General features: G+C 39.9%; 1 protein-coding gene across 2 annotated transcripts in view; it reads right to left on the bottom strand.

The window, feature by feature from the left end:
• LOC122549258 (septin-7) overlaps positions 1 to 19,451 on the bottom strand; it is a 120,050-nt gene extending 100,599 nt beyond the window's left edge. Inside the window, exon 1 of one of the 2 annotated variants that reach the window (XM_043688754.2) lies at positions 19,330 to 19,451. In XM_043688754.2, coding sequence (XP_043544689.2) covers positions 19,330 to 19,339 — 10 coding nt within the window. In that variant the 5' untranslated portion in view covers positions 19,340 to 19,451. The remainder of the gene's footprint in view (positions 1 to 19,329) is intronic. The other variant, XM_043688753.2, reaches the window with a different exon arrangement.
• Between the last annotated feature and the right edge of the window lie 6,303 nt (positions 19,452 to 25,754).

Here is a 25,754-nt window from a genome sequence, read left to right as displayed (position 1 = left end):
ATGAGAAGAGCAAAGATATGGTAGCTAGATTCAATGAAGACACAGTATACAGTGCTAAGAAAATACAATGAAAGGAACACCTCAGGACAGAATGAGTAGGCATAATTGGGCATATTGATTATGATGCAGGAAAATGTCAAGTTCTTCACAATGGCAGGGGAATTAAAAAGATTACTTAAAAAAGTTACTGCAAAATTCTGAAATACAGAGGGGTCTAGTGCATGAATCACAACAGTTTCATATCAATGTAATCAAGTCTAATCAGATGTGATGCTTCTTAACAAGAGACATAGAACATACAAGAGAATGTTGGGGCACAGTGAGATCACATTTCAAATAGTTTTGATCTCCTTATTTAAGAATTGATACCTTGAATGAGCAGATTATGTTCAAAAAGTAGGTTGGACAAATTGGGCTTGTTTCTACTGACTTCAGAACATGATGAGACTTCACTGAACTGATTAAGGTTCTGAATGACTAACCAGGTGGATGCGGATCTGGTGAATGATTCCAGGGCTGAGATTAGGAGAAATATTTTCAGTCAATTTGTGCAATTTTGGAACACCCTGCCTCAAAAGATAGTGAAAGCACAGTTTTGAATATTGTTAAAGTGACAAGTATATATCTTCTGTTATGTTAGGGATTCAAAAGTTATCAGGGGTAGATCGTAATGTGGCATTGCGAAGGCCTCTTTTGTTTTGGAGTGCGAACTTAAAAGGGAAAAGATGCTTCTTTACATACAAGGAAGCCATGCAAGAAAGCATTTGCAGTTTTAAAAGCAAGTTACTGGAGCATATTGAGTCTTGTGTATACAAAGCTGCTGTATTTATACAGTAAGACCAGAGGTCCAGACAAAGCAACACTGCATGCGTTCAGGGCAATTCTACCTTGAAAACAATGCCTTATGATTCACTTCACAATCAGCACAAATTGTTGCAGGCTTGGAAGGACTCAGCACACTTAGAACCTGCTGACTGGCTCCTGGACAGGTGGCCACAATATTGAGTGTATGGACAAAAGGAGTAGAAACATGTAGCCTGCAAAGACAAATCCATCTCTCTCTATTTCTCTCTCCTTTATGCATGGAGAAGTAAAATAAAACCCCTAGTAGCTGGTTATATTCTTTCACCTGTCTTCAGTAAACTTCTGCCTCTACAAATCCTCTGTTGAAAGGGCAAAAAACCTTCAGAGACCCTGAATGGGTGAAAGCTTATCCAACAAATGAAAGACAAGAAATCAGTTTACCCATAACTAGCCAAGAGTCAAAAGGAATTGTCAGAAACCCACTGATGTCTGTGATCCAAACTAGTGGCAGAACCATGCTTCTGGCTTGTTTCTCCTTCCTCACCCATAACCTTCAGTAAGTTATGACAAATTCTGAACACAAAAGATCAGCCATGATCTCATTCAACCTTATGTAAAAGCCAAATATTTATCAGTTATCTTCAAATATCTAAGCTAAACTAAAATCGTCAATATTGCATTTTAAGTATTGCATTTTAAATGTCCTTTTCATAAAAACTATACCATTGTTGTCCTAAAAGCCACTGAAATTGTGTTTCTCTTTCTGGAGCTGGTATTTTATTTTTGAAGTGCAGTCTTCTTCATTTGGTGGTTGGGCAATGTGAATATAGTCACCTGAATTAGCATCTAATTTGTTTTTCATCTTATCAATACTATTTGTTACCTTTTGTAAAGCAGGTGGCTATTCTGTACAGACCAGGATTTTAAGGAAACAACATATTTTTCTCCACTACTGGACAATAAAATATGACCATAATTCCAATGTTTGGAATTAAGTGCAGCAAACTGGAGCAAATAGCTTCAGAGACTCCAAAACAGGGACGAATGTGACAATGCAATCAGATATTACCATCATGCTACAAGTTAAAAGATCAACTTTAAAAATTAATGAAATCAAATTACTTGCATTCTTAAGACTAAACTCAATTATTTTATTCCCTTCCTCCTCAACTGGCTATAAAGCCCGCGGCCATTATGAAATAGTCATCACTTTGCAGAAGTTGCAATGAATGAAAGACAAGTATGTTTATCTGATCAGCTTCTTTTTTGCTAAAGTCCCAGCCATTATTGGATTGCTTTTCTCTCATGAAGGCCCTTTACCCAGAATTAAAGACAACAAAGGCTAATTCTGGGAGCAGTAGCCACAGTTTTAAGCTTTCACATGAGACAATAATTCTAATGAAAGAAACTAATTTGCATAACTTGCCCCCAGTTTCCCATACCTCATTAACCCACATGTTCTGTGAATGGCTGGGCAATTTCCACAAAACAGAAAAAAAAGAAAGCTCCAAACTAGCATTCTCATGAAGTTAAATGACACAATTTGGCATTGAATGTTGCAGTGAGTCCCCAAATAGTTATGTATCTTTAAACCTACATAACACACGAGTGTCATGCTTCACCTTCAATTTTAATTGTCTTTCTTGTTCCAAGCTTTCTTTGGTTGCTGCTCCATAGTCTTGCAGCATTCCATCACTGCTGCTGTCCATTGTTTAATATCCAAGCCAGAGTGTAAAAAAAAATACAAAGCTAGCAAAGAAAAGCAAAACATGGTTGGGATTAAGAAGCAGTTAAATGCTCCAGCAACAAATTATCAGATCCCAGAAAATGAATAGCATTTGGGTGACAGAAACCATCATAATTCACTAACATAGGTCAATTCATTGGCTCTCCTCTATATTTGAACTCATTCTTAGTTTTATTCTTTAAAAGCCAGACAATGATCCTTTCTAACACAGGGCCAATGATGCAGAAAGTGACTGCTCTTCAACCACAGCACTGTTTGCAACATAGAATAATCTTGGATCAGCAAGTTCGATAAACATCATAAAGAATCAAATACATCAAAAACTTCAAATTTTTTCACCGATTGACTCTGGAAAAATCAAATAGTTAAGCTAGGAAGGAAGACAATAAAAGCAAGTCCTCGTCACATGAAGACGAGAGGAAATGTGATGCAAACGTTCAAACGTGCAAGGTTTTGTTAAGTACATCATTAAATTCAATTTCTTCTAGTCAGTAACCAGCCAGGGGGCTGTGTTGGGAGCCCAAGGTTATACGGATATGGAAAGTTGATGGCAACAAATCCTAATAGCTTTTAAATGGAATTTCCTCAGAGCCCATGGATCATTGGATCTACAGAATCAAATTCATATGAAATTGGGTTGTAAGTTCAACACTACACCTACACTTTTGTGTTTACAAGAGTTTTATTTAACAATGCAAAGAGGCAGACTTTTAAGAGAACATGTAATTTCCTGATCTAAAGTATTTAAAACTCCCAACCGTGATAAAATAAACACACTTATCTACAGCACCCTTAGCCACTCAGCAGTTTAAAAATCAAAGAATCAAGGTTTGAAAAAAGTGCTCTTTAAATTAGTTTTTTTCCACTTCAACTAGATCTGAACCCAGAACTCCCGAAGAACTACTAATGTCTAATGGCTTTTGATGAAGATTAGTTACTTTTGACACAGCTCCAATTTAGCCTCCAGTTTGATATCTAACCTAACAAACTTAATTACACTTCAATTAAAGTTTCATTTCTAAATATTCAGCAAAGGTGCTATTAATTCATACATGTATTCCTTCACTTGGCCCACCAAGTTCACTATATTGTGCATCCACACAAAATTCATACCAGCACAAAGGCAATGTTTTCCAGCCAAACCCCAACTCTTCCTTTAAATACAAGCAGACAGCAATGTCAGAAAAATAATTTTACTTCACTATCAACAAGTTATCATTCAGAACTAACTAAGAGCCATCTTAATTGTTTGATGAATAACCTGGCATGTTTCCTTTAAAGGAAGTTTCACAGAGCAAAGGAAACCACAAAACTGACTAACTGAAACCTCTTGCTACTTCGAAACCCAGTCCAGCCCATAATACTGTCAGTAAAGGCAGTTTTTCTTCTTCTTGAATGGGGGAGGTGAGTCACAAAGAGCAGCATACTGAAAAGGATTCAGTGGCTATTTTTGTTACACTTTATACATCTCCAGGTGGTTTTCATTTAAAAATGTTAAGCTGTGCACAACTTTATTCAGGCAACTCAGTTTTCTTCAAAATTTGCTATATTTTTAATAGCCCATTTAAAACCATCTTGTAACTTCCACAGAACTGTTAAAATCAACTTATGGAAATAACTTCAGGTATGGATGACAATTCCAATAATCTTCACAAGTATGGCATTCTCAAATTTGATTTGTATTTTCTGTCCACTTACCCCATTGCTGTTTCAAGACTCCTGCAGCCAGCAAATAGAGTGCAAAGCTTGCCTACTACAGAGAAAACAAAACTTCAAAAGTAATTAGTTGTCGACAGAGGACTTCATCACAGATGTGATGAAAAAATTAAAGACAAACCCAAGTTTGTCCCCTTTTTCCAATAGATGGAAACAAAGACCAATAGGCTTTCTGGCTGATTTCATGCTCAAAGTTAAAATGGTTTCCTGGATTACAAGCAACAATTTATCCATTACTTCATTCCATTACATAACATCTGGTACTCTCTTCAGATGCATCTGGCTACACAACATCTAAAGAGCAAATAAAGAAATTACAGAACTCTACTGCAGCTCTTTCAAAGTAGCATTGCCAGTGACAAATCAATCAATTACAACTTCACACACTGCACCACAGTTGGCATATAACTGAATATCAACTGAAAGCAGCAGAGGAGGAAGTTGCTCAAGGTCAAATGTAATGCAATTCCTGTGATGCCATGCCCAAATTGATATGGTACACAAAGCATACAGGTTGCATTAACAGATTATATTGCAGGGATCAATAACACTTACATATATGTATGATGTATTACTGAAGACCAAACAATAAGCAGCAACTTCCTACACTTCAACATTTGGAAGACCGACTACCTTCGGCTCCCTCTAAATTCTACTCCCTTGCCACCATCTTCTCCCAAGTCTAAACAGGAATGAATAAAAAAAAGTTTCCTTCGCACAAATCTGTGCTGACTCTTCTCTATTATCTTGAAATATTTCAAGTTCCCCAGTTATAAAGGTCCTTAACGGTTAATTCCAACATTTTCTCTACATCAAACCTCAAGCTAACAGGTCTGATTTCTGTGTATTTCCACTTAGAGTCAGATGCAGAATCACAATCAGAATCCCTACAATGTGGAAACAGGCCCTTCAGTCCAACAAGTCAACTCCGACCCTCCGAACAATAACCCACCCAGACCCATTCCCCTACCCTATATTTACCCCTGACTAACGCACCTAATCTACATATTCCTGAACACTGTGGTGGACAATTTAGCATGGCCAATTCATCTAATCTGCACCATTCTGCACATAGAGATGTATAATAAGGAAACAGATCCTTCGGTCCAACTTGTTCATGCTGACCAGATATCCCAACCGAACCTAGTCCCGTTTGCCAGTACTTGGCCCATATCCCTCCAAACTCTTCCTATTTGTATACCCATCCAGATGCCTTTTAAATGTTGCAAATTTACCAACCTCCACCACTTCCTCTGGCAGCTCATTCCACAAATGCACCACCCTCTGCGTGAATATGTTGCCCTTAAGGTACCTTTTATATATTTCCCCCCTCACCTAAGCGGATGCCTTTAATTCTAGACTTAATGAGGTAAAAACAATAACTGCAGATGCTGGAAACCCTTTAATTCTAGACTCCCCTACTTTGCCTATTTATCCTATCCATGCCCCTCAACTTTATAAACCTGAGGCTGCAAGTTCTGATCTGATCTGAGTCATGCTTAGCTGAACCTTTGTTTCACAAAAGTCAAAACTCTTTCCCTACCTGCTTATCTCCTTTACACATTCTCAAGGTCACTCCTCAGCCTATTCAGCCTCCCCCTATAGCTCAAATCCTCCAACCCTGGCAACATCATTGTAAATCTCTTCTGAACCCTTTCAAATTTCACAACATCCTTCCGATAGGAAGACCAGAATTGCACACAATATTCCCAAAGTGGCTTAACCAATGTCCTGTACAACCGCAACATGAGCTCCCAACTCCTGTACTCAATGCTCTGACCAATAAAGGAAAGCATACCAAATGCCTTCATTATCTTATCTACCGGAGACTCCACTTTCAAGGAGCTATGAACCTGCACTCCGAGGTCCCTTTGTTCAGCAACACTCCCTCGGACCTTACCATTAAGTGATGCTTGGATGCTGCCTGAACTGCTGTGCTCTTCCAGCACCACTAATCCAGAACCTTACCATTAATGGTATAAGTCCTGCTAAGATTTGCTTTCCCAAAATGCAGCACCTCGCATTTATATACACTAAACTCCATCTGCCACTCCTCAGCCCATTGGCCCATCTGATCCAATTTGTAATCTGAGGTAACCTTCTTCGTGTCCATTACAACTCCAATTTTGGTGTCATCTGCAAACCTACCACTAAACTCGGTCTTCTCCCTTTGAGCCAGTTCTGTATCCAAATGGCTAGTTCACCGTGTTCCACGAGATCTAACCTTGCTAACCAGTCTCCCATGGGGAATCTTGTCAAATGCCTTACTGAAGTCCATATAGATCACGGCCACCACACTACCCTCACCAATCCTCTGTGACTAATTAAAAAAAAAGACTCAAATCAAAATCGTGACATGATTTCCCACGCACAAAGCCATGTTGACTATCCCTAATCAATCCTTGCCTTTCCAAATACATGTACATCCTGTCCCTCAGGATTCCCTCCAACAACCACCACCGACGTCAGGCTCACTGCTCTATAGTTCCCTGGCTTGTCCTTACCACTCTTCTTAAACAGTGGCACCATGTCAGCCAACCTCCAGTCTTCCGGCACCTCACCTGTGATTATCAATGATTCAAATATCTCAGCAAGAGGCCCAGCAATCACTTCTCTAGCTTCCCACAGAAGTCGAAGGTACAAATGACCAGGTCCTGGGGATTTATCCACCTTTATGCATTTCAAGACATCCAGCACTTCCTCCTCTGATGTGGACATTTTTCAAGATGTCACTATCTATTTCCCCACATTCTACATCTTCAATGACCTCTACAGTAAACTGACGCAAAATAGTCATTTACTATCCCTCCCATCTCTTGCAGCTCTACATAAAGTATGCCCTATTCTCTCCCTATTTACGCTTTTGTCCTTTGGATTCCCCTTAACTCTATTTGCCAAAGCTATTTCGGTATCCCCTGTTTGCCCTCCTGATTTCCCTCTTAAGTATACTTCTGCTGCCTTTATACTGTAAGGATTCATTTGATCTACCGTGTCGAGACGTGACATATGCTTCCTTTTTCTTAACCAAACCCTCAATTTCTCTAGTCATCCAGCATTCCCTACACCTACCAGTCTTCCTTTCACCCTGACAGGAATATATTGTCTCTGCACTCTCGTTATCTCATTTCTGAAGGTTTCCCATTTTCCAGCTATCCCTTTACCTGCGAACATCTGCCCCCAGGCAGCTTTTGAAAGTTCATGCCTAATACCGTCAAAATTGGCCTTTCTCCAAATTAGAACTTCAACTTTTAGATCTGGTCTATCCTTTTGCATGACTATTTTAAATCTAATAGAATTATGGTCACTGGCACAAAAATCCCTCCCCCCACTGACACCTCAGTCACCTGCCCTGCCTTATTTCCCAAGAGTAGGTCAAGTTTTGCACCTTCTCAACGAGGTACATCCACATACTGAATCAGAAAATTGTCTTGTACACACTTAAAGGTTTAGATGGAGAGGAATTTAACACTATGGCAGTTCCAGTCGATGTTTGGAAAGTTAAAATCCCCTACCATAACCGCCCTATTATTCTTACAGATAACTAAGATCTCCTTACAAATTTGTTTCTCAAATTCCCTGATTATTAGGGGGGGTCTACAAAACAATCCTAATAAGGTGATCATCCCTTTCTTATTTCTCAGTTCCACCCAAATAACTTCCCTGGATGTATTTCCGGGAATATCCTCCCTCAGTACAGCTGTAATGCTATTCCTTATCAAAAACGCCACTCCCCCTCTTCTCCTGCCTCTCTTTCTATCCTTCTTGTAGCATTTGTATCCTGGAACATTAAGCTGCCATCCTGCCCATCTCTAAGCGACGTTTCTGTAATTGCGATGATATCCCAGTCCCATGTTCCTAACTATGCCCGGAGTTCATCTGCATTCTCTGTTTGGCCTCTTGCATTGAAATAAATGCAATTTATCAGTCATACCTTGTTCTCTGCTTTGTTCCTGTCTGCCTTGACTCCACAACTGTACCAGTCTCAGATTGATCTCTTTCCTCACTATCTCCCTGGGTCCCAGCCACCTCCTCTTTCCTTACTAGTTTAAATCCTCCCAAGCAGCTCTAGCAAATCTCCCTTCCAGTATATTAGTCCACTTCCACTTCAAGTGCAATCTGTCCTCCCTGTACAGTTCAGTTCTACCCCGGAAGAGATTCCAATGATCCAAAAATGTGAATCCTTCTCCCACAAACCAGCTCCTCAGCCATGCATTCAGCTACTCTATCCTCCTACCTCTACCTCACTAGCTTGTAGCACTGGGGAGTAATCCAGATATTACTACTAGAGGACCTCATGTTTAAATTCCCGCCCATCTCTCTCTATGTTGTCCCTTCAGAATCCCATCCTTTTCCTTCTTTTGTCGTTGGCTTGAATATGTACAATGACCTCCTGCTGAGCCCTCTCCCCTTTCAGAACATTCTGCACCATCTGAGACAGCCTTGATCCTGGCACCAGGGAGGCTGCTGGTCGCTGAAACGTCTATCTTTGCCACTAACTACACAGAGTCCCCTAACACAATCGATCTCTTGGAACCTGATGTACCCCTAATTACATTAGAGCCAGTCTTGATACCATAAACCTGGCCAATTGTGCTACATTGCCCTGAAAGTCCATCACCCCCTACATTTTCCAAAACAGCACACTGGTTTGAAATGGGGATAGCCACAGAAGACTCCTATACTACCCGCCTACCTTTCTTGGAGTTAACACATCTACATGACTGAGTAACTGCCATCCATCACACCCCTCGCTCTTGTAAATTCGTCATTGCCACTGTTGCTCTAATTGATCCAGTCGATCTGACAGGATTCGCAACAAACGACATTGTTTGCAGATATAATTCTCAGTAACCCTTAAACTCTCCCAAAACTCCCACATCCAACAAAAAGAACGTATCACTCTACTAAAGGCCATTTAGCTCCTTCCAATCTACAAACCAAGAAAATAGCACCATTTTACTGCTTTACAAAACATTGCTCCAGGCTAACTTAATACTTAGGCTTATATCTATAAAATTTAATCAAGAGACAGATCCCAATAAAAACATCAAGAACCCACTCTACTCACTATTGTAGATTTACAGCAAGCTATACTTGTAACTATTTACTTATGTTTCTGTGCTGTTACCTCTCCCAAACAGGTTCCGCCAAGATCAAATGTGAATTTCGCCATTTTCCTGATACACTGCACTGTCCAGCGATACATGAATTCAAACAGTAAAGACAGCAACTGCGCAGATTCACTGCTGTGTCAATTAGCAGTGTGGGGTTTCCTTCTCCATCTCATTTCCAGACCATGTGCTTGCTGCCTTTGTCTGTCTTTCTCCCTTTTAAATGTGTTGTTTTGACTTTGTTTTTCAAAGTTCCAAAACAATTGCAACAGCATTTAACACATTATTGCTGCTTCTGAAATTCAAGGAAATCACCTCTAACACCTAAAATACCTCAAAAAAAGAGCGTACTCCAGCCAGAACTTTTTCCTGTCTTCCTTTAAAGAGAAAGCTGTATTTGCTATTTTGCACTTCAATAAATCTTTCCAGAATCTCAAACTTTGAAAAATCAATACCAATACATCTACAACCTCATTTGCCACCTCTTTTAAGGCTCTAGTTCAAGTCCATCAGTACTGGTGGACTTGTCAAAGTTCCAGTTCACTTAATACCACTTCCACAGTGATCGTAAATTCACTAATTTTCTCTCTTCCTTCCACCTCCTGATTTACAGCTATTGCTGGAATGTTTCTGTATCCTCTACTGAAAGGAGCCAGTGTTTCCTCCTATATTTCTTTATCTCTTGGTAAGTCAATTCTATAACATTTAGCCAGGAAAACTTAATAAAACAAAACTGTCTGATACCAGAGAAGACAATGCATTCATAAAGCAGAAAAAATACTGATCACCTAATCCAGCTCACCTTTTAACCACTGCACCCCCCCGACTATCCAGCTTCTCCTAAAACCCAAACCCTCCCTTCCCAGTCACATCCTTGTAAATCTTTTCAGCACCCTATCCAATTTATTACCTCTCCGATAGCAGGGGGACCAGAACTGTCCACTGTACTCCACAAGTGGCCTCAACGTGTACAACTACAATATGGCATTCCAACTCCTATACTGCACTGACCAATAAAAGCAAGTGTGCTAAATGCCTTCTTCACCAACCTGTCTGCGAAGTCACTTCCAAGGAACAAGGTGCCTGAACCCCTAGGTCTGTTTCCCTAGGGCTCGATCATGAACTGTATTAACCCCTGTCCAAAACAGAACATCTCACATTTATCTAAATTAGACTGCATCTAGCACTCAGCTCGTTGGCCCAGACGATCAAGATTCCTTTGTACTCTGAAATAACCTCCTTCACTGTCCACTAATTTTGGTGTCATCCACAAGCTTACTAATTATGCTTCCTTTATTCTCATCCAAATCATTTATACAAATGACAAAGAGGATTCAGCACTAATCCATGTGATGATGGATATTTTTCTTCACTCAAGAAATAGGACTTCAGCCTGTTGAGAGTTTGCCCCCAACTTATGTTGACTGCAGTTGTTAGTCCTCCTTGAATCCTAACTTTGTCAATGCTGCTTTAATATCAAGGCAAATTACTCTTGCATCTGACTTATTTCAGGATTAGTAGCCAAGTCAGAAACAATTATAATTGAAATATTAGTTTGTAGATCACACATTTTAATTCAAACACATTAGAATTCTCTGACATTAACATCCTGGAAGTTACCATTGAGCAGAATCAGAACTAAACTGGCAATATAAATACTACCATTGTCTAACAAATCAGAGGCTGGGAATCCTGCAGCAAATAATTCACTTACTCCCCAAAGCCTGTATACCATCTACAAGATCTAAGTTAACTGTATAATAGAACATTTTCCACTTATTTCATGGTGTGAAGCATTCAAAAAGCTTGACACTAGTCAAGGCCACTTCGATTGGCACTCATCCACCATTCACTCTTTGTACACAAATCCAAAGTGGCAGCAGTATGTACCATCTACAAAATGCATGCCAACAACTCACCAAGCCATCTTTCATCACTTAGAAGGAGGAGTAGTTGCTATGTGCAATCACCATCAACTGCAAGCTCCCCACCATCATGACTTGGAAATTAATTGCCATTCCTTTATTGTTGCTGGGTCAAAACCCTAAATGCCCCTCCTGAATAGCACTGTGGATGCATCTATGTAACAGTGATTTACGGCAGCCATACTAGCCCCAAGAGCAACAACCACAACCAAAAAAAGAACTGAAAAAATCCACAACCTCATCTTTGAATATGCCTCTTCACTACATTCCAAATCTCTTCATTTCATCTGGGCCCCATGCGCATAAACCTTCAACTACTGGAAGCCATCAGTTGATTCATCCTGCTCCATTCTTCTGTGGCTTTCATGTTCCAGAGAGTAAGAGAAAACCTGGAAATGATTTTCTCAAGATAAAAAAGAAAACACTCTTATTGACCCTTACCACAATCCAAAAATATTCAAAAATCTCAATCTTGTATTCTCCTAACGGACTTTCATCAATTGCCCGTCTGCAGCCAGTTCATATCTTCCTGAATGGAAATCTAGCAAACAGCCAAAGTTGGTCATAAACCAACTTCAAACATTTGTAGTTTGTCCATAAGACCGTAAGATAGAAGAACAAGAGTAGGCTGTTTGGCTGCTCAATTAAATTGAATCATGGCTGCTGCAACACTCCTCACATTCACTTTCCTGCCCTTTTCAAAGAGTAAAGAATCCAGAACCAGGCTTGAAAAAACTTCAGGGGATCTTGGCAGTGCACATTGCTCAGCCTTCCTCAAGGAGCTGCAAAAACCAGTGTTAAGACCAATGGAATATTACAAACCAAACATTACTTCACAGGGATCTTCTCATTTTAGAATAGACACTATCACTGGTTACTGGATCAGTGGTGCTGGAAGAGCACAGCAATTCAGGCAGCATCCGACGAGCAGCAAAATCGATGTTTCGGGCAAAAGCCCTTCATCAGGAGGGCTTTTGCCCGAAACATCGATTTTGCTGCTTGTCGGATGCTGCCTGAATTGCTGTGCTCTTCCAGCACCACTGATCCAGAATCTGGTTTCCAGCATCTGCAATCATTGTTTTTACCACTATCACTGGTTAGTACACACGGTGATTCCTCAGTGCATAATGATGCAGTTGAGCTGAACACCATGACTGCTGGCACTTAACTTCCATGCTTTATCATGCTCATCATACACTTACAGTACGGCTACTGATTTTGATACTTTGTATAGCGGGGTAATCATATTGGTAAAATATTTTGTTTGCACTGTTCAAGCATTAACCAACGTGACAAAAAGATACACTAACTACCCAAGGCAACAGCCAAATCAACTACCATCAAAATTCACTCATCTTAATAACATTGGATTCAACCAATGCATAGCAACAGGAAAGGAATTGGCCATGAAGTTCAGTTGGCTGGACAACTGGTTGAAATGCAGAGCCAACAGTATAGGTTCAATTTCCAGAGGTTACAATGAAGGAGTCATCATTTCAACTTTTTGGGTTTTGCCTGAAGCATGTTGACTCTTATGTTAGACCATCACCAATTGCCTTGCTCTCTCTCTCTTATTCAAGAGCAACTCTATGGTCTGGTATGGCTATTTTACCTTTGCGTGTTAATGAATAGCTATAATATATCAGAAGTTCTATCATTACAGCCTACGTAGGGTAGAGAAGGCCGTGCATAGTACACTTGCCTTTACTGGTCAGTGCATTCAGCCAAAGTCAGAATGTCATGCTACGACTATACAGAACACTAGTCAGACCACTTGTGGAATACTGCATTCAATTCTGTTCTCTGTTACAGGAAGGATGTTGTTAAACTTGAAACAGTGCAAAAAAAGATTTCTAAGGATATTGCTGGGATAGGAAGGTTTGAGCTGGAGAGGGGCTGAATAGGCTAGGGCCTAAGGGGTGCCATTCTAGATGTTTATAAAATCATGAGGGGCTTTAATAAGGTGAATAGCTGAGGTCTTTTTCCAAGGATTGGGGAGTCCAAACCTCGAGGCCACAGGTTTAAGCAGAGAGGAAAAAACATGAAAATGTTGCCCTTTTGGTTCCTTTTTATGACAGGTTGGTGCATGTATTGAATAAGCTGCCAAAGGAAGTGGAGGAGGCTGGCACAATTATAACATTTAAAAGGCATCTTGATGGGCACATGAAAAGGAATGGTTTAGAGAGATATGGGCTAAATGCTGGCAAATGGGACTAAGTTAATTCAGGATATCTGGTTGGCATGGACAAGGTGGAGCGAAGGGTCTGTTTGTGTGCTGTACAACTCTCTACTTTATATCAACCTGTTCAGCTGTGTTACGTCACCTTTGGAACATCATCTTCTAGCCGAGGTGTATGCACACTATTAAAGCATCACGAAAGCCCATAATACTGGTGCTAACACATTATTATTTTATTACTACTGAAGATAAGAAACAATTAGCAATTTATGAATAACTCACTTTTACTTATATTTTCAAATTCATTGATAAAATCAAACGGGCATATTTTGCCATGTCTTGTTCGTAATCACACTTCTGGGACCAAGATAATTGCACTTTTGACATTAACACATGATTATGGTGCCTGTTTGATTTGCAATTCAGTTCCTCAAGCAGTGAGCATGATTGAGTTGGGTTCAGCATTCACAATAAATAGGGGTGAAGAGCAAATTCACCCCTGCAAGTTTCCAGCATAACTGGATACATTCACTCAAAGACAGTGAAAAGCCACTCTGCTGAGCAGAATTAACTGTGTCAGCAAACAGTGAGAGAAAGAGAGTGAGCCCGTGCACGTGTGGGGGTGTGGAAATTCAAAATGGGTATGGAAGAACGATCCTCCATGGACCCGATAGCGGTCATCACTTATTCACTCACGCTGTGACAAAAAACAGACACTCCCTATTTAACAACATGGTGGGAGAACAATCATCTTTCAGAATGCAGCTGACTTCCAATGGTGTGTTGTACCTCATTCTATTCAATATGATGATCCCAAATTTTAGACACACAGATTCCCACAAATAATCTTTGTATTTCTCGATTACTTTCATAAGAAACATGACAATTCCGGCCACAACATACAATGCAGCTAGACAAGACAGACAAATAATTGACTCACTACAACTGAGAACAGCATGCAAATATGCTAAGAGCATATAGCACACATCCAGAGTTGCATCCCCATAGTAAAGCCATTGCCCTATTTCCAAGATTAAGAAAAACATTAATGAAATCTATTTTGTTTGACTTGAAAATTCATATGTTTATTATTTCCAGGTATAAATGTTACACAGTGTTTCAATTAACTGTCAATTCCAAAACTATATCCTCCAAGAACAATTTTGAAATGTTTTGTTTCTTTTGTTATCCTCATGGACCGATAATTCCCAATGCTGCAAAATGAAAACCACCTAAATGAGAAATACTTGTACAAAGTTTGCACAGCACTACAGATGAAAGCTCAAATCAGCTACAAGGCCCAACTGATCCAGGCCAGTCTTGAGACTACAAGTCTCCTTTGTCTCCTCTTCAGTGAAACCGAACATTGTTCTATTAGATTCTCCTGAAAATACTTTTTCAACTTCCTTTGCAGGCTCAAAACCTTGCAATGTAGAAATCAAAGCAAAAACAAAAGACAGCGAGTACTTGGGTATTGAGTGGAATGTACAGCAATAAGCTGAAGTCAAACAGAAAGCCCTTCAAATTTTGCAGTACCTCAAGCAAAGTATCTTCACTGAGTTCAATCAAAATTCTGCAACATGATCTATAATATAAACTTTGCAGTTTAAAGGAATAAGACACCACAATAAATAACTCTAAAATGCAAAACATAGTGTCTTACTTTTGCAGTTAGTAGGAAAAAGGCAAACATTTCTGTTTTTGAAGAGTTGTAATTCAGAGATCTAGTAATTTCCAAAGTGCACATTCTCTCTTTACTGACATCACTTTGTATCTGGAACAAGGCAATTTCAGGCAACAAGTAACAATGTGGTCACCAAGCAAGATAAACAGCCAGTGTCACTTGGATATTCACAGAAAATCAATTTGTAACATGTCTTTCATTTTTAATTAGAAAGTTTTACAGCACTTAAATGGTTAAAACATAAGGAATTAAGATAGCAGAAATGTCAAAGCCTTACATTCAAAAAAAGTTATTTTAATTATTGATACTGTTGTTTTAAAGGACTGCATCATCGAATCTATTAAGTTTAATGCACTCTTTCAGAGTCAGATGACATCTATTACAATCAGTTATCAAAACCGAGCAAGCATGGATAAATTCAGCAGAGAAAGTGAGGACTGCAGATGCTGGAGATAAGACCATAAGACATAGGAGCGGAAATAAGGTCATTCGGCCCATCGAGTCCATTCAATCATGCCTGATGGGCATTTCAACTCCACTTACCTGCATTCTCCCCGTAGCCCTTAATTCCCTGTGACATCAAGAATTTATCAATCTCTGCCTTGAAGACATTTAACTTCCCGGTCTCCACTGCACTCTGCAGCAATGTATTCCACAGGCCCACCACTCTCTGGCTGAAGAAATGTCTCCGCATTTCTGTTCTGAATTTACACCCTCTAATTCTAAGGCTGTGTCCACGGGTCCTAGTCTCCTCACCTAACGGAAACAATTTCCTAGCGTCCACCCTTTCCATGTATTATCTTGTAAGTTTCTATTAGATCTCCCCTTAATCTTCAAAACGCCAATGAATACAATCCCAGGATCCTCAGCCATTCATCGTATGTTAGACCTACCATTCCAGGGATCATCCGTGAGAATCTCTGCTGGACACGCTCCAGTGCCAGTATGTCCTTCCTGAGGTGTGGGGACCAAAACTGGACACAGTACTCCAAATGGGACCAAACCAGAGCTTTATAAAGGCTCAGTAGCACAACGGTGCTTTTATATTCCAACCCTCTTGAGATAAGAGACAACATTGCATTCGCTTTCTTAATCACGGACTCAACCTGCATGTTTACCTTTAGAGAATCCTCAACTAGCACTCCCAGATCCCTCTGTACTTTGGCTTTACGAATTTTCTCACCGTTTAGAAAGTAGTTCATGCTTGTATTCTTTTTTCCAAAGACCTTGCATTTGCTCACATTGAGTTCCATCAGCCATTTCCTGGACCACTCTCCCAAACTGTCTAGATCCTTCTGCAGCCTCCCCACTTCCTCAGTACTACCTGCCTGTCCACCAAACCTCGCTAGAATGCCCCCAGTCCCTTCATCCAGATCATTAATATATAATGTGAACAACTGCAGCCCTAAAACTGAACCCTGCGGAACACCGTTCGTCACCGGCTGCCATTCCGAAAAAGAATCTCTTATCCCAACTCTCTGCCTTCTGTCAGACAGCCAATCCTCAATCCATACCAGCAGCTCACCTCGCTCAGCAGCCTCCCATGTGGCACCTTATCAAAGGCCTTTTGGCAGTCTAGATAGACCACATCCACTGGGTTTCCCTGGTCTAACCTACTTGTCACCTCTTCAAAGAATTCCACCAGGTTTGACAGGCATGACCTCCCCTTACTAAATCCATGTTGACTTGTTCTAATCCGACCCTGCTCTTCCAAGAATTTAGAAATCTCATCCTTAATGATGGATTCTAGAATTTTACCAACAACCAAGGTTAGGCTAATTGGCCTATAATTTTCCATCTTTTGTCTTGATCCTTTCTTGAACAAGGAGGTTAGAACAGCGATCTTCCAATCATCCGGGACTTTCCCCGACTCCAGTGACTTTTGAAAGATCTCAACCAACGCCTCTGCTATTTCCTCAGCCACCTCCTCAGAACTCTCGGATGTAGCCCATCGGGGCCAGGAGATTTATCAATTTTAAGACCTTTTAGCTTTTCTAGCACTTTCTCTTTTGTAATGGCAACCATTCAACTCAGTCCCCTGACTCCCTTTAATTGTTGGGATATTACTCATGTCTTCCACTGTGAAGACTGATGCAAAGTACTTATTAAGTTCTCCTGCTATTTCCTTATCTCCCATCACTAGGCTTCCAGCATCAGTTTGAAGTGGCCCAAAGTCTACTCTTCGAGAGAAAGTGAGGGCTGCAGATGCTGGAGATCAGAGCTGAAAATGTGTTGCTGGAAAAGCGCAGGTCAGGTAGCATCCAAGGAACAGGAGAATCGACGTTTCGGGCATAAGCCCTTCTTCAGGAAAGATCTCAACCTGAAGAAGGGCTTATGCCCGAAAAGTCGATTCTCCTGTTCCTTGGATGCTGCCTGACCTGCTGCGCTTTTCCAGCAACACATTTTCAGCAATGTCTACTCTTGCCTGTCGTTTGTTTCTTATGTATTGAAAGAAACTTTTACTATCATTCCTAATATTACTGGCTAGCCTACCTTCATATTTGATCCTCTCCTTCCTTATTTCTCTCTTTGTTATCCTATGTTTGTTTTTGTAGCCTTCCCAATCTTCTGATTTCCCAGTGCTCTTGGCCACTTTATAGGATCTCTCTTTTTCTTTAATACATTTCCTGACTTCCTTTGTCAGCCATGGCTGTCTAAGCCCTCCCCGGATAATCTTTCTTTTCTTGGGGATGAACCTCTGTACAGTGTCCTCAATTATACCCAGAAACTCCTGCCATTTTGGCTCTACTGTCTTCCCCGCTAGGTTCTGCTTCCAGTCTATTTTCGTCAGTTCCTCTCTCATGCCCTTATAATTACCTTTATGTAACTATAACACCATTACATCCGATTTTGCCTTCTCTCTTTCAAACTGCAGACTGAACTCTACCATATTATGATCGCTGCTTCCTAAGTGTGCCCTTAGTTTAAGATTTTTTTATAAAGTCTGGTTCATCACATAGCACTAGGTCCAGAATAGCCTGCTCCCTTGTGGGGTCCATGACAAGCTGTTCCAAAAAGCCATCTTGTAAGCATTCCATGAATTCCCTTTCTTTGGATCCACTGGCAACATTTACCCAGTCCACCTGCATATTGAAGTCTCCCATGATCACCGTGACCTTGCCTTTCTGACATGCCTTCTCTATTTCCCCGTACATGTTGCGCCCCTGGTCCTGACCACTGTACATAACTCCCACTATGGTTTTGTGGTTCCTCAATTCCACCCACACAGACTCCACATCATCCGACGCTATGTCACTCAGTGCCATAGATTTAATTTTGTTCTTAACTAACAAGGAAACCCCGCCCCCCCTGCCCACCTCCCTGTCTTTTCGATAAGTTGAAAATCCTCGCATGTTTAATTGCCAGTCCTGACCAATACTATCACTTGAATGTCCTAGCAAGAATTTGTGGTAACTGGTAAAAAGATGACAAAGAATGAGTTTCTGTTCTGTCGATTCCCTGAAAATGTATTTCTGACAATAATGCATGTTTGAAATGGCATGCATTCTTGAACAGGACTCTGCTGAATTTAGAGCTGAAAATGTGTTGGTGGAAAAGCACAGCAGGTCAGGCAGCATCCAAAGAGCAGGAGAATCGACGCTTCAGGCATGAGCCAAAATAGATTTCATTCCAGAAGAAGGACTCATGCCCGAAACGTCGATTCTCCTGCTCCTTGGATGCTGCCTGACCTGCTGCGCTTTTCCAGCAACACATTTTCAGCTCTAAATTCAGCAGAGTCCTGTTCAAGAATGCATTATTGTCAGAAATACATTTTCAGGGAATCAACAGAACAGAAACTCATTCTTGGTCATCTTTTTACCAGTTACCACAAATTCTTGCTAGGACATTCAAGTGATAGTATTGTTGGATTATCTGACTACATAGCTCCACTGCAAAGAAAATTAGTGCGGTCACCTGATAAACATAGCTTCATGGTTGATTTTTCCCCTCATTAAATGTGGGGTCCTGAACCATTTAAGCATCCCAAGTAAACTGTACCACATGCTTGCAAAATACAGTTAGGATATTTTGGTTCAAACCGTTTTAGATTGTATCCTAAATTTATGTCCTCTAAGTTAAGAGAATTTTTATCTAGACTATTTCTTCTTGTATATAATGACAAAGCAACAATTGCCAATTTCAATTCAATGTGAATCACTTACCTACAACCATCAACGTAAATTCAAATCCTCTTTTCACAGACTTTCTGTAGACTTGATTAGGGAGGTTGGCAAAACCCACATATCCTTCAAGATTTTTTTGTTGCTGTAACAGAAGAACCGCATTTAAATTCTCAACCAGACCAGTAAGTTTAAAGTACTGACAGCAGGAAATAATATATTCCTGAGCAGAATACTGACACGACTAAAATTATCAATTCATATATACAAAACTTCCAAACTGTAATCTTATCACAACTGGCAAGGAAGCCAGATATTGCTCAGAAGCACAGACGTTTTAAAACCTATCATGTAGCTTCAGATACTTACTGCTGGGTTGAGAGATTTGAAAATCCACAGATCCGGCATTTCAGATGGCAACGAAATATCCACAAAGCACAGTGAGGAATTCAAAACCATGAAGTGAAATAACCATCCAGCAGAACATGAAAAAAGGAATAAAAAAGTTAGAAATCAATATGACTGCAATGATTTGTTTCAACACAATTGACAAAAATAATGTTTTAAATCATTTACAAAGGCTATTATCTGCCAATTCCTAACTGATAAAAACATAGCACCATTTAAAAATGTATGTATTAATTAATGCTTACTTGCAACACTAAATTATAGCATAGTTAAGATGTAAGAAATGAAAATTAATGGAGGTCATCCACTTTCTGTGAATATTGCAGAAGATGGCAACAAAGATATTTCTCCAAATCACTTCCACCCTCAAGAGGGGTCACAAATAAGCTTTAATTCCTGGAGGCATTCGGGGCTCGCCTGCTCATAAACACAGCAAGACATCAATGATATTACAATTTAGAGAGAATATTCACAGTTTTTTCGAATTTCACTCTGGACTGTTTGGGAAGCCGGAAGACGACAGGAACGATCATGAACAGCGTGGTATGTCAATTCTCAGAAGATTGACAAGGATTGTTTTAATGCAATCTTATCTGGGAATCTGACACAAAGCTAGGTGGCAGGGTGAAAAGTGTGGAGAATGTGAGGAGGATGTTAGGAGAATACAGGGTGACCTGGACAGGCTAGGTGAGTGGACGGATGCATGGCAGATGCAGTTTAATGTGGATAAATGTGTGGTTATCCACTTTGGTGGCAAGAACAGGAAGGCAGATTACTACCTAAATGGAGTCAAGTTAGGTAAATTGGCAGTACAATGAGATCTAGGTGTTCTTGTACATCAGTCAATGAAAGCAAGCATGTGGGAACAGCAGGCAGTGGAGCAAGCTAATAGTATGCTGGCCTTCATAACAAGAGGAATGTGTATAGAAGCAAAGAGGTCCTTCTGCAGCTGTACAGGGCCCTGGTGAGACCACATCTGGAGTATTGTGTGCAGTTTTGGTCACCAAATTTGAGGAAAGAGATTCTAGCTATTGAGGGAGTGCAGCATAGGTTCACGAGGTCAATTCCCGGAATGGCGAGACTATCTTACGCTGAAAGATTGGAGTGACTGGGCTTGTATATGCTTGGGTTTAGAAGGCTGAGAGGGTATCTGATTGAGACGTACAAGATTATTAAAGGATTGGACACTCTGGAGGCAGGAAGCATGCTTCTGCTGACGGGTGAGTCCCGAACCAGAGGATACAGTTTAAAAATAAGGGGGAGGCCACTTAGAACAGAGTTGAGGAGAAACTTCTTCACCCAGAGTGTGGTGGGTGTATGGAATGCTCTGCCCCAGAAGGCTGTGGAGGCCAAGTCTCTGGATACTTTCAAGAGAGTTGAATAGAGCTCTTAAGGAAAATGGAATCAAGGGTTATGGGGATAAGGCAGGAACAGGATACTGATTGAGGATGATCAGCCATGATCATAATGAATGGTGGTGCTGACTCGAAGGGCAGAATGGCCTACTCCTGCACCTATTGTCTATTGAAATATGTCCATCTGTGCAGTGTATTAATTCCACTCCAGAGAAAGCTCCACATCTCAATTAACAGAAAAATTCAATATAACATTTTACTTCAACCCAAAAGCACTTCAATGCATCAAGTGCTGTTAAGCTCCTGTGCCATCTCCCTAAATACTGGAGCAAAACATAACCATTTGTACAGCAAATGGAAGAATAACCATGTAAACTCTTAATTGGTGATGGTTGAAGAGTTACAGGAAAACTCTTATTTCCTCTTGCAATAGTTCAGTATCATAATATATTATCAAATCCCACATCAAGTGGGGGAAAAAAATCAGAATCACTCGTTGACCATTTTAACATACTAGCACATCATACACATTGGGACGATATCCGCACGGTCAGATTACAGCAGTGTGCAAAACATTCATCTTGAATATTGCTCACTGATGTTAAAAGATTAAATGGGAATACCTCTCTGAACACTAATGCAATATTAAAGGGTTAATCTACACAGTGAACATTCTGGAAATGGGTGGGGGCAACACTGCGTCTCAGATAACATGCAGGAATGTGGATGACTATCTATTGTAATTCACACTTCGTTCAGACATTTACTATTACTCTCCTATTATCAAATTAAACGATCATTCAATCTCTTCCATTCAGAAATACTTTCTGCCATCCCCTGAAGCTAGGCATGTCACACCTGCAGCGTCTTGGTGAATCACAGAGTCAGGAATCATTTGCATAATGATTCCCCATGATTAGGGCATTTACATTCACATTATCTGGGTGATCTGATCCTGTCATTGTACCTGAGATAACATTGACTGTAAGGGAGTGATTGGGGGGAGGGGTTGTCTTGAGTGGCATGTGGCTATGGGGGAAGTGGCTATGTAAGCATGGCCAACTGACCTGTATAAAGGGAATGTATTTTCTTTGTCCAGAGCATCTTTTGACTCTCGCGCTTGCGAGGAGGGTCAAAGGTGTCACCTAGCTTGTACAAGCTTTAATAAACTTTAACAGCTTGTAGGAGTTGGTGCGTGCGAATGAATTGCATCTTGTGTGAGAAACATTGGGAAAAGGACCTAACACAAGGAGGAACAAGTTGTTGCATTCTCAGATATTGTGAATGCTCTCAGTTCAAATTCTGAGACTTTCCTCCCACCCAGGATTTGGAATCTGTATAAGATGTGATACCATGCTGTATTCCCATGTTTGGTTCGCCAAATTGGTTATGCATTTTAATTATAAATATCATCAAACAATGATCCAAACACTGCAACTCTTTCATTCCTATCATCTAAAGCTTCACATGCTGCAAGTCAGAGTTCCTCTTGCCTAGATGCTGTCTCAATTGCTTTCTAAGCAAGACAATCATATTAATGTCTGTTATACCAAGCTTTTAAATCAATAACTTTAAAACTGAAGTAATTAACCTGCAATATTAGTTCACAAAAAACTTAAAAATGTTCTTCTTTCATGAGATGCGGGTATCACCAGCAAAGCCAACATTTATTGTTAATCCCTAATTGCTCATGAAATTGAGTGACAGCTGGACTGCCTCAGAAGGCAGTTAAGAGTCAAGCACATTCCTGAGTATCTGCAATCACATGCAGGCCAGACCACACAAGGATGGCAGATTTCTTTCCCTAAGGGAGACTTGTGAACCAGATGGTTATTTACCAGATAGTTTCATGGTAACCATTACTACTGTTAGCAAAAGCTGGAATTAAAAGCTAATTTAGCTTAAATTTCCCCCAAGTGCCATCATGAAGCAGTAAATGAAACCTGTCCCATATGTATTAGCCTGGGTTTCTGAATTACTAATCCATTAGAAATTATGTGGGGGTAATGTAACTGTACTACTAAAACACAGGATTACTAAAAGATGGTCATTGAAAGATTGAATATTTTAAAAATTACAACTCAGATGTCAAATGTTATGTTTATCAGACTACATTTACTGAAAAGATGGATATTTCCAGGATGCTTTTGTTAAATCCAAAAATGCACTGCATGCTTTAAATGAACATTTCTGATTCAATCCAGATGTTGTGATAGATGTTTTACTTTGAACAATCCCAAGTGTCTGGCCTTTGCAGAGATTATCACCATATTTCAGATTCCAAACTGAGCCACTTAGCAATCTCCACCCAACATGTTTGCTTTGTCTGCCATAGAAGGCAGAGACACTCACATTTGTCACTTATCCACATAACAATCTTACATCCAACGTGCAAAGCCCAATACTAGGGATCCATTGTATATATAATTTGCATGATTTTATGCAGTTTATGTACAGATAAAATGGAAAAGGTATAACAGTAACAAACAACTGTTAACACACCTGAGTTCCTGTTTGCTTCAAACTACCAGAATCAGGCCATAAGTTTCCAGGATTACATCGATTCTCAGAGCACTAAGTTTGATTCAAAGTTCATTTTACTGCAGAAGTTTAACTTTGTTTCCCAAATTTTATCAACAATCATCTTAGAGGTCAAAATTTTCCACCATCTTCCAATGCACACTTGAGAATTATTTATTCAACTATTTAGCTCAGATATCAGTCTCACTATATGGCTAACAGGAAACAAGTGCCACATAAGCAACATATTAAGCAACTACGAAATACTACCATTCCCATGACTGCAGCATGGACTTGTCAAGGAAGAAATTTCTATGGCACCTGCCTAAACCACTTTACAGCTAAGGAAATCTACCTTTCTGAACTGGTCTGGCCTACATGTAACATCAGATTCACGACTTAGTTGACTCTTACAGCCCTCTGGGCCATTAGGGATTGGCAATAAATGCTGGTCCAGCCAATGATGCTGACTCTTCATGACCAGATAAAAAATTTCTGAACTGTAGTCACTGCTGAACTGTAGGAAATTTGGATACACAGCAAAATTTCACAAGCAGTAATGTCATAAAAACCAAAACATCTGTTTTTGTGATATGCTTAGAGATAAAAATTGCCAGGACACGAGAAAGAAGTCCACTGCTCTCCTTTAAAATACTACTGTGATCTTGAAGACCAGATACGACCCTGGTTTATGATCACATCCCCCACAAAAAACCTCTCATGCAACATTCCCTCAATACTATGTCCAAGATGACTGGACTCAAGTTTTGAAGTGGGACTTAAAATCTACAACATTACTGATCATCAGACAACAGAGATCAACTGAGGCACAAATGTCGAGAGCAATGTTCTACCAATTGGAGACATGGAGCTCCAGCAGCAACTGTATATTTGTCTCAAAATAAAACAAACCATGGTAGGTAGTCAGTTCTAGATATTCAAAAGCTATATTTATGATCTCCACATAATCCCATCATTAACTGGCATCAACAGGCTGTTTCTGTAATGTTGATCCATATTACATGCAGCAAAAGGAGCTACAAAGCACAATGTGTGTTCTATTTGATTTTCTAGGCACCCATATCCAACATTACAAGGGTTACACTCACCAGCTACTTCAAACACATCCTTAAATATCTTTAGCATACCTTACTCCCTCTAAACTTTCCACTTCATGTCAACATCAGCTAGAAATTTATCCAAACACTCTTTGCCACACACTCGTTTGAGTTTTGTATAGGACTTTGCACCATTATTTTCAATTATCATTCAAGATGGTATAACAAGTGTGGCTGAACTCCAATTACGTTCATAAACATATCTACCTGAAGATCTATCATTGTACTTACAAAGTAGACTAAAAATCATTGACGCTATAGCTGACAATGGCAACACTAAGCTCAAAATATATCAAAATTGATTTTAATATGCATTTATAAAATAAATCGAAATTAAAAACTGCTGAACATTTTATGTTTTAAAGCTTAGCATTTTCAGTCTGTTTGGCACCTGTTTTTCAAAATGTCACACGAGAAATCTTGCAGGCACACATTTGTAATCCCAATTCTTCCGAGTCATGATTTTTAAGTCATGCTTTATAGTCAACATTGCCCAGTTTTGCCATGTCACCTGTCACAACTTATTGCAACTGTCACTAGATGGCTCAATGAAGGCTCTCTTCCAAAACTGCCCATCAGTTTACTAAAGCAAAATTAATTTGTGATATCAGAGCCCATCTCTCACAATTATAACCCAAAATATATGTAGTTTTGCAGAAAAGAAATTGAGCAGTCTTTTCAATAATGACTTAAATAGAAGTACCAAGGCATCGTAGCAAAATTCAATAATAGCAGAGCAGGTAGAAAGCCTACTTGAGAAAAGGACACGTAATCTACCAAGTAACATAGATAGACCGAGCGTGCATGCAAAGATTTGGCAGATTGAACATAATCAAGAAAAATGAGAAATTGTGCACTTCAACACGAAGACTGGAAAAGCAGTCTAATGTATAAATGGAGAGGGATTGATCAAGTTTGTATGCTGTGAAGCCAATGCACAGTAGGATAAATGGAATGCTGGTGCTTATTTAAAGGGGTATGGAAAATAAAAATTGACAAGTTTTACTGCAACTGTGTGGGGTCTTCATGAGGCCACTGTGTGCAGTTTTGATTTTCTTATTTAAAA

This window comes from Chiloscyllium plagiosum, unplaced genomic scaffold (assembly GCF_037043375.1).
Source record: "Chiloscyllium plagiosum isolate Xiang-an unplaced genomic scaffold, Cpla_swu_hap1 HiC_scaffold_4, whole genome shotgun sequence".
Taxonomy (NCBI): domain Eukaryota; kingdom Metazoa; phylum Chordata; class Chondrichthyes; order Orectolobiformes; family Hemiscylliidae; genus Chiloscyllium; species Chiloscyllium plagiosum.
The sequence above is the reverse complement of the archived record's forward strand: the minus strand, read 5'-3'. Positions and strand labels throughout refer to the sequence as shown.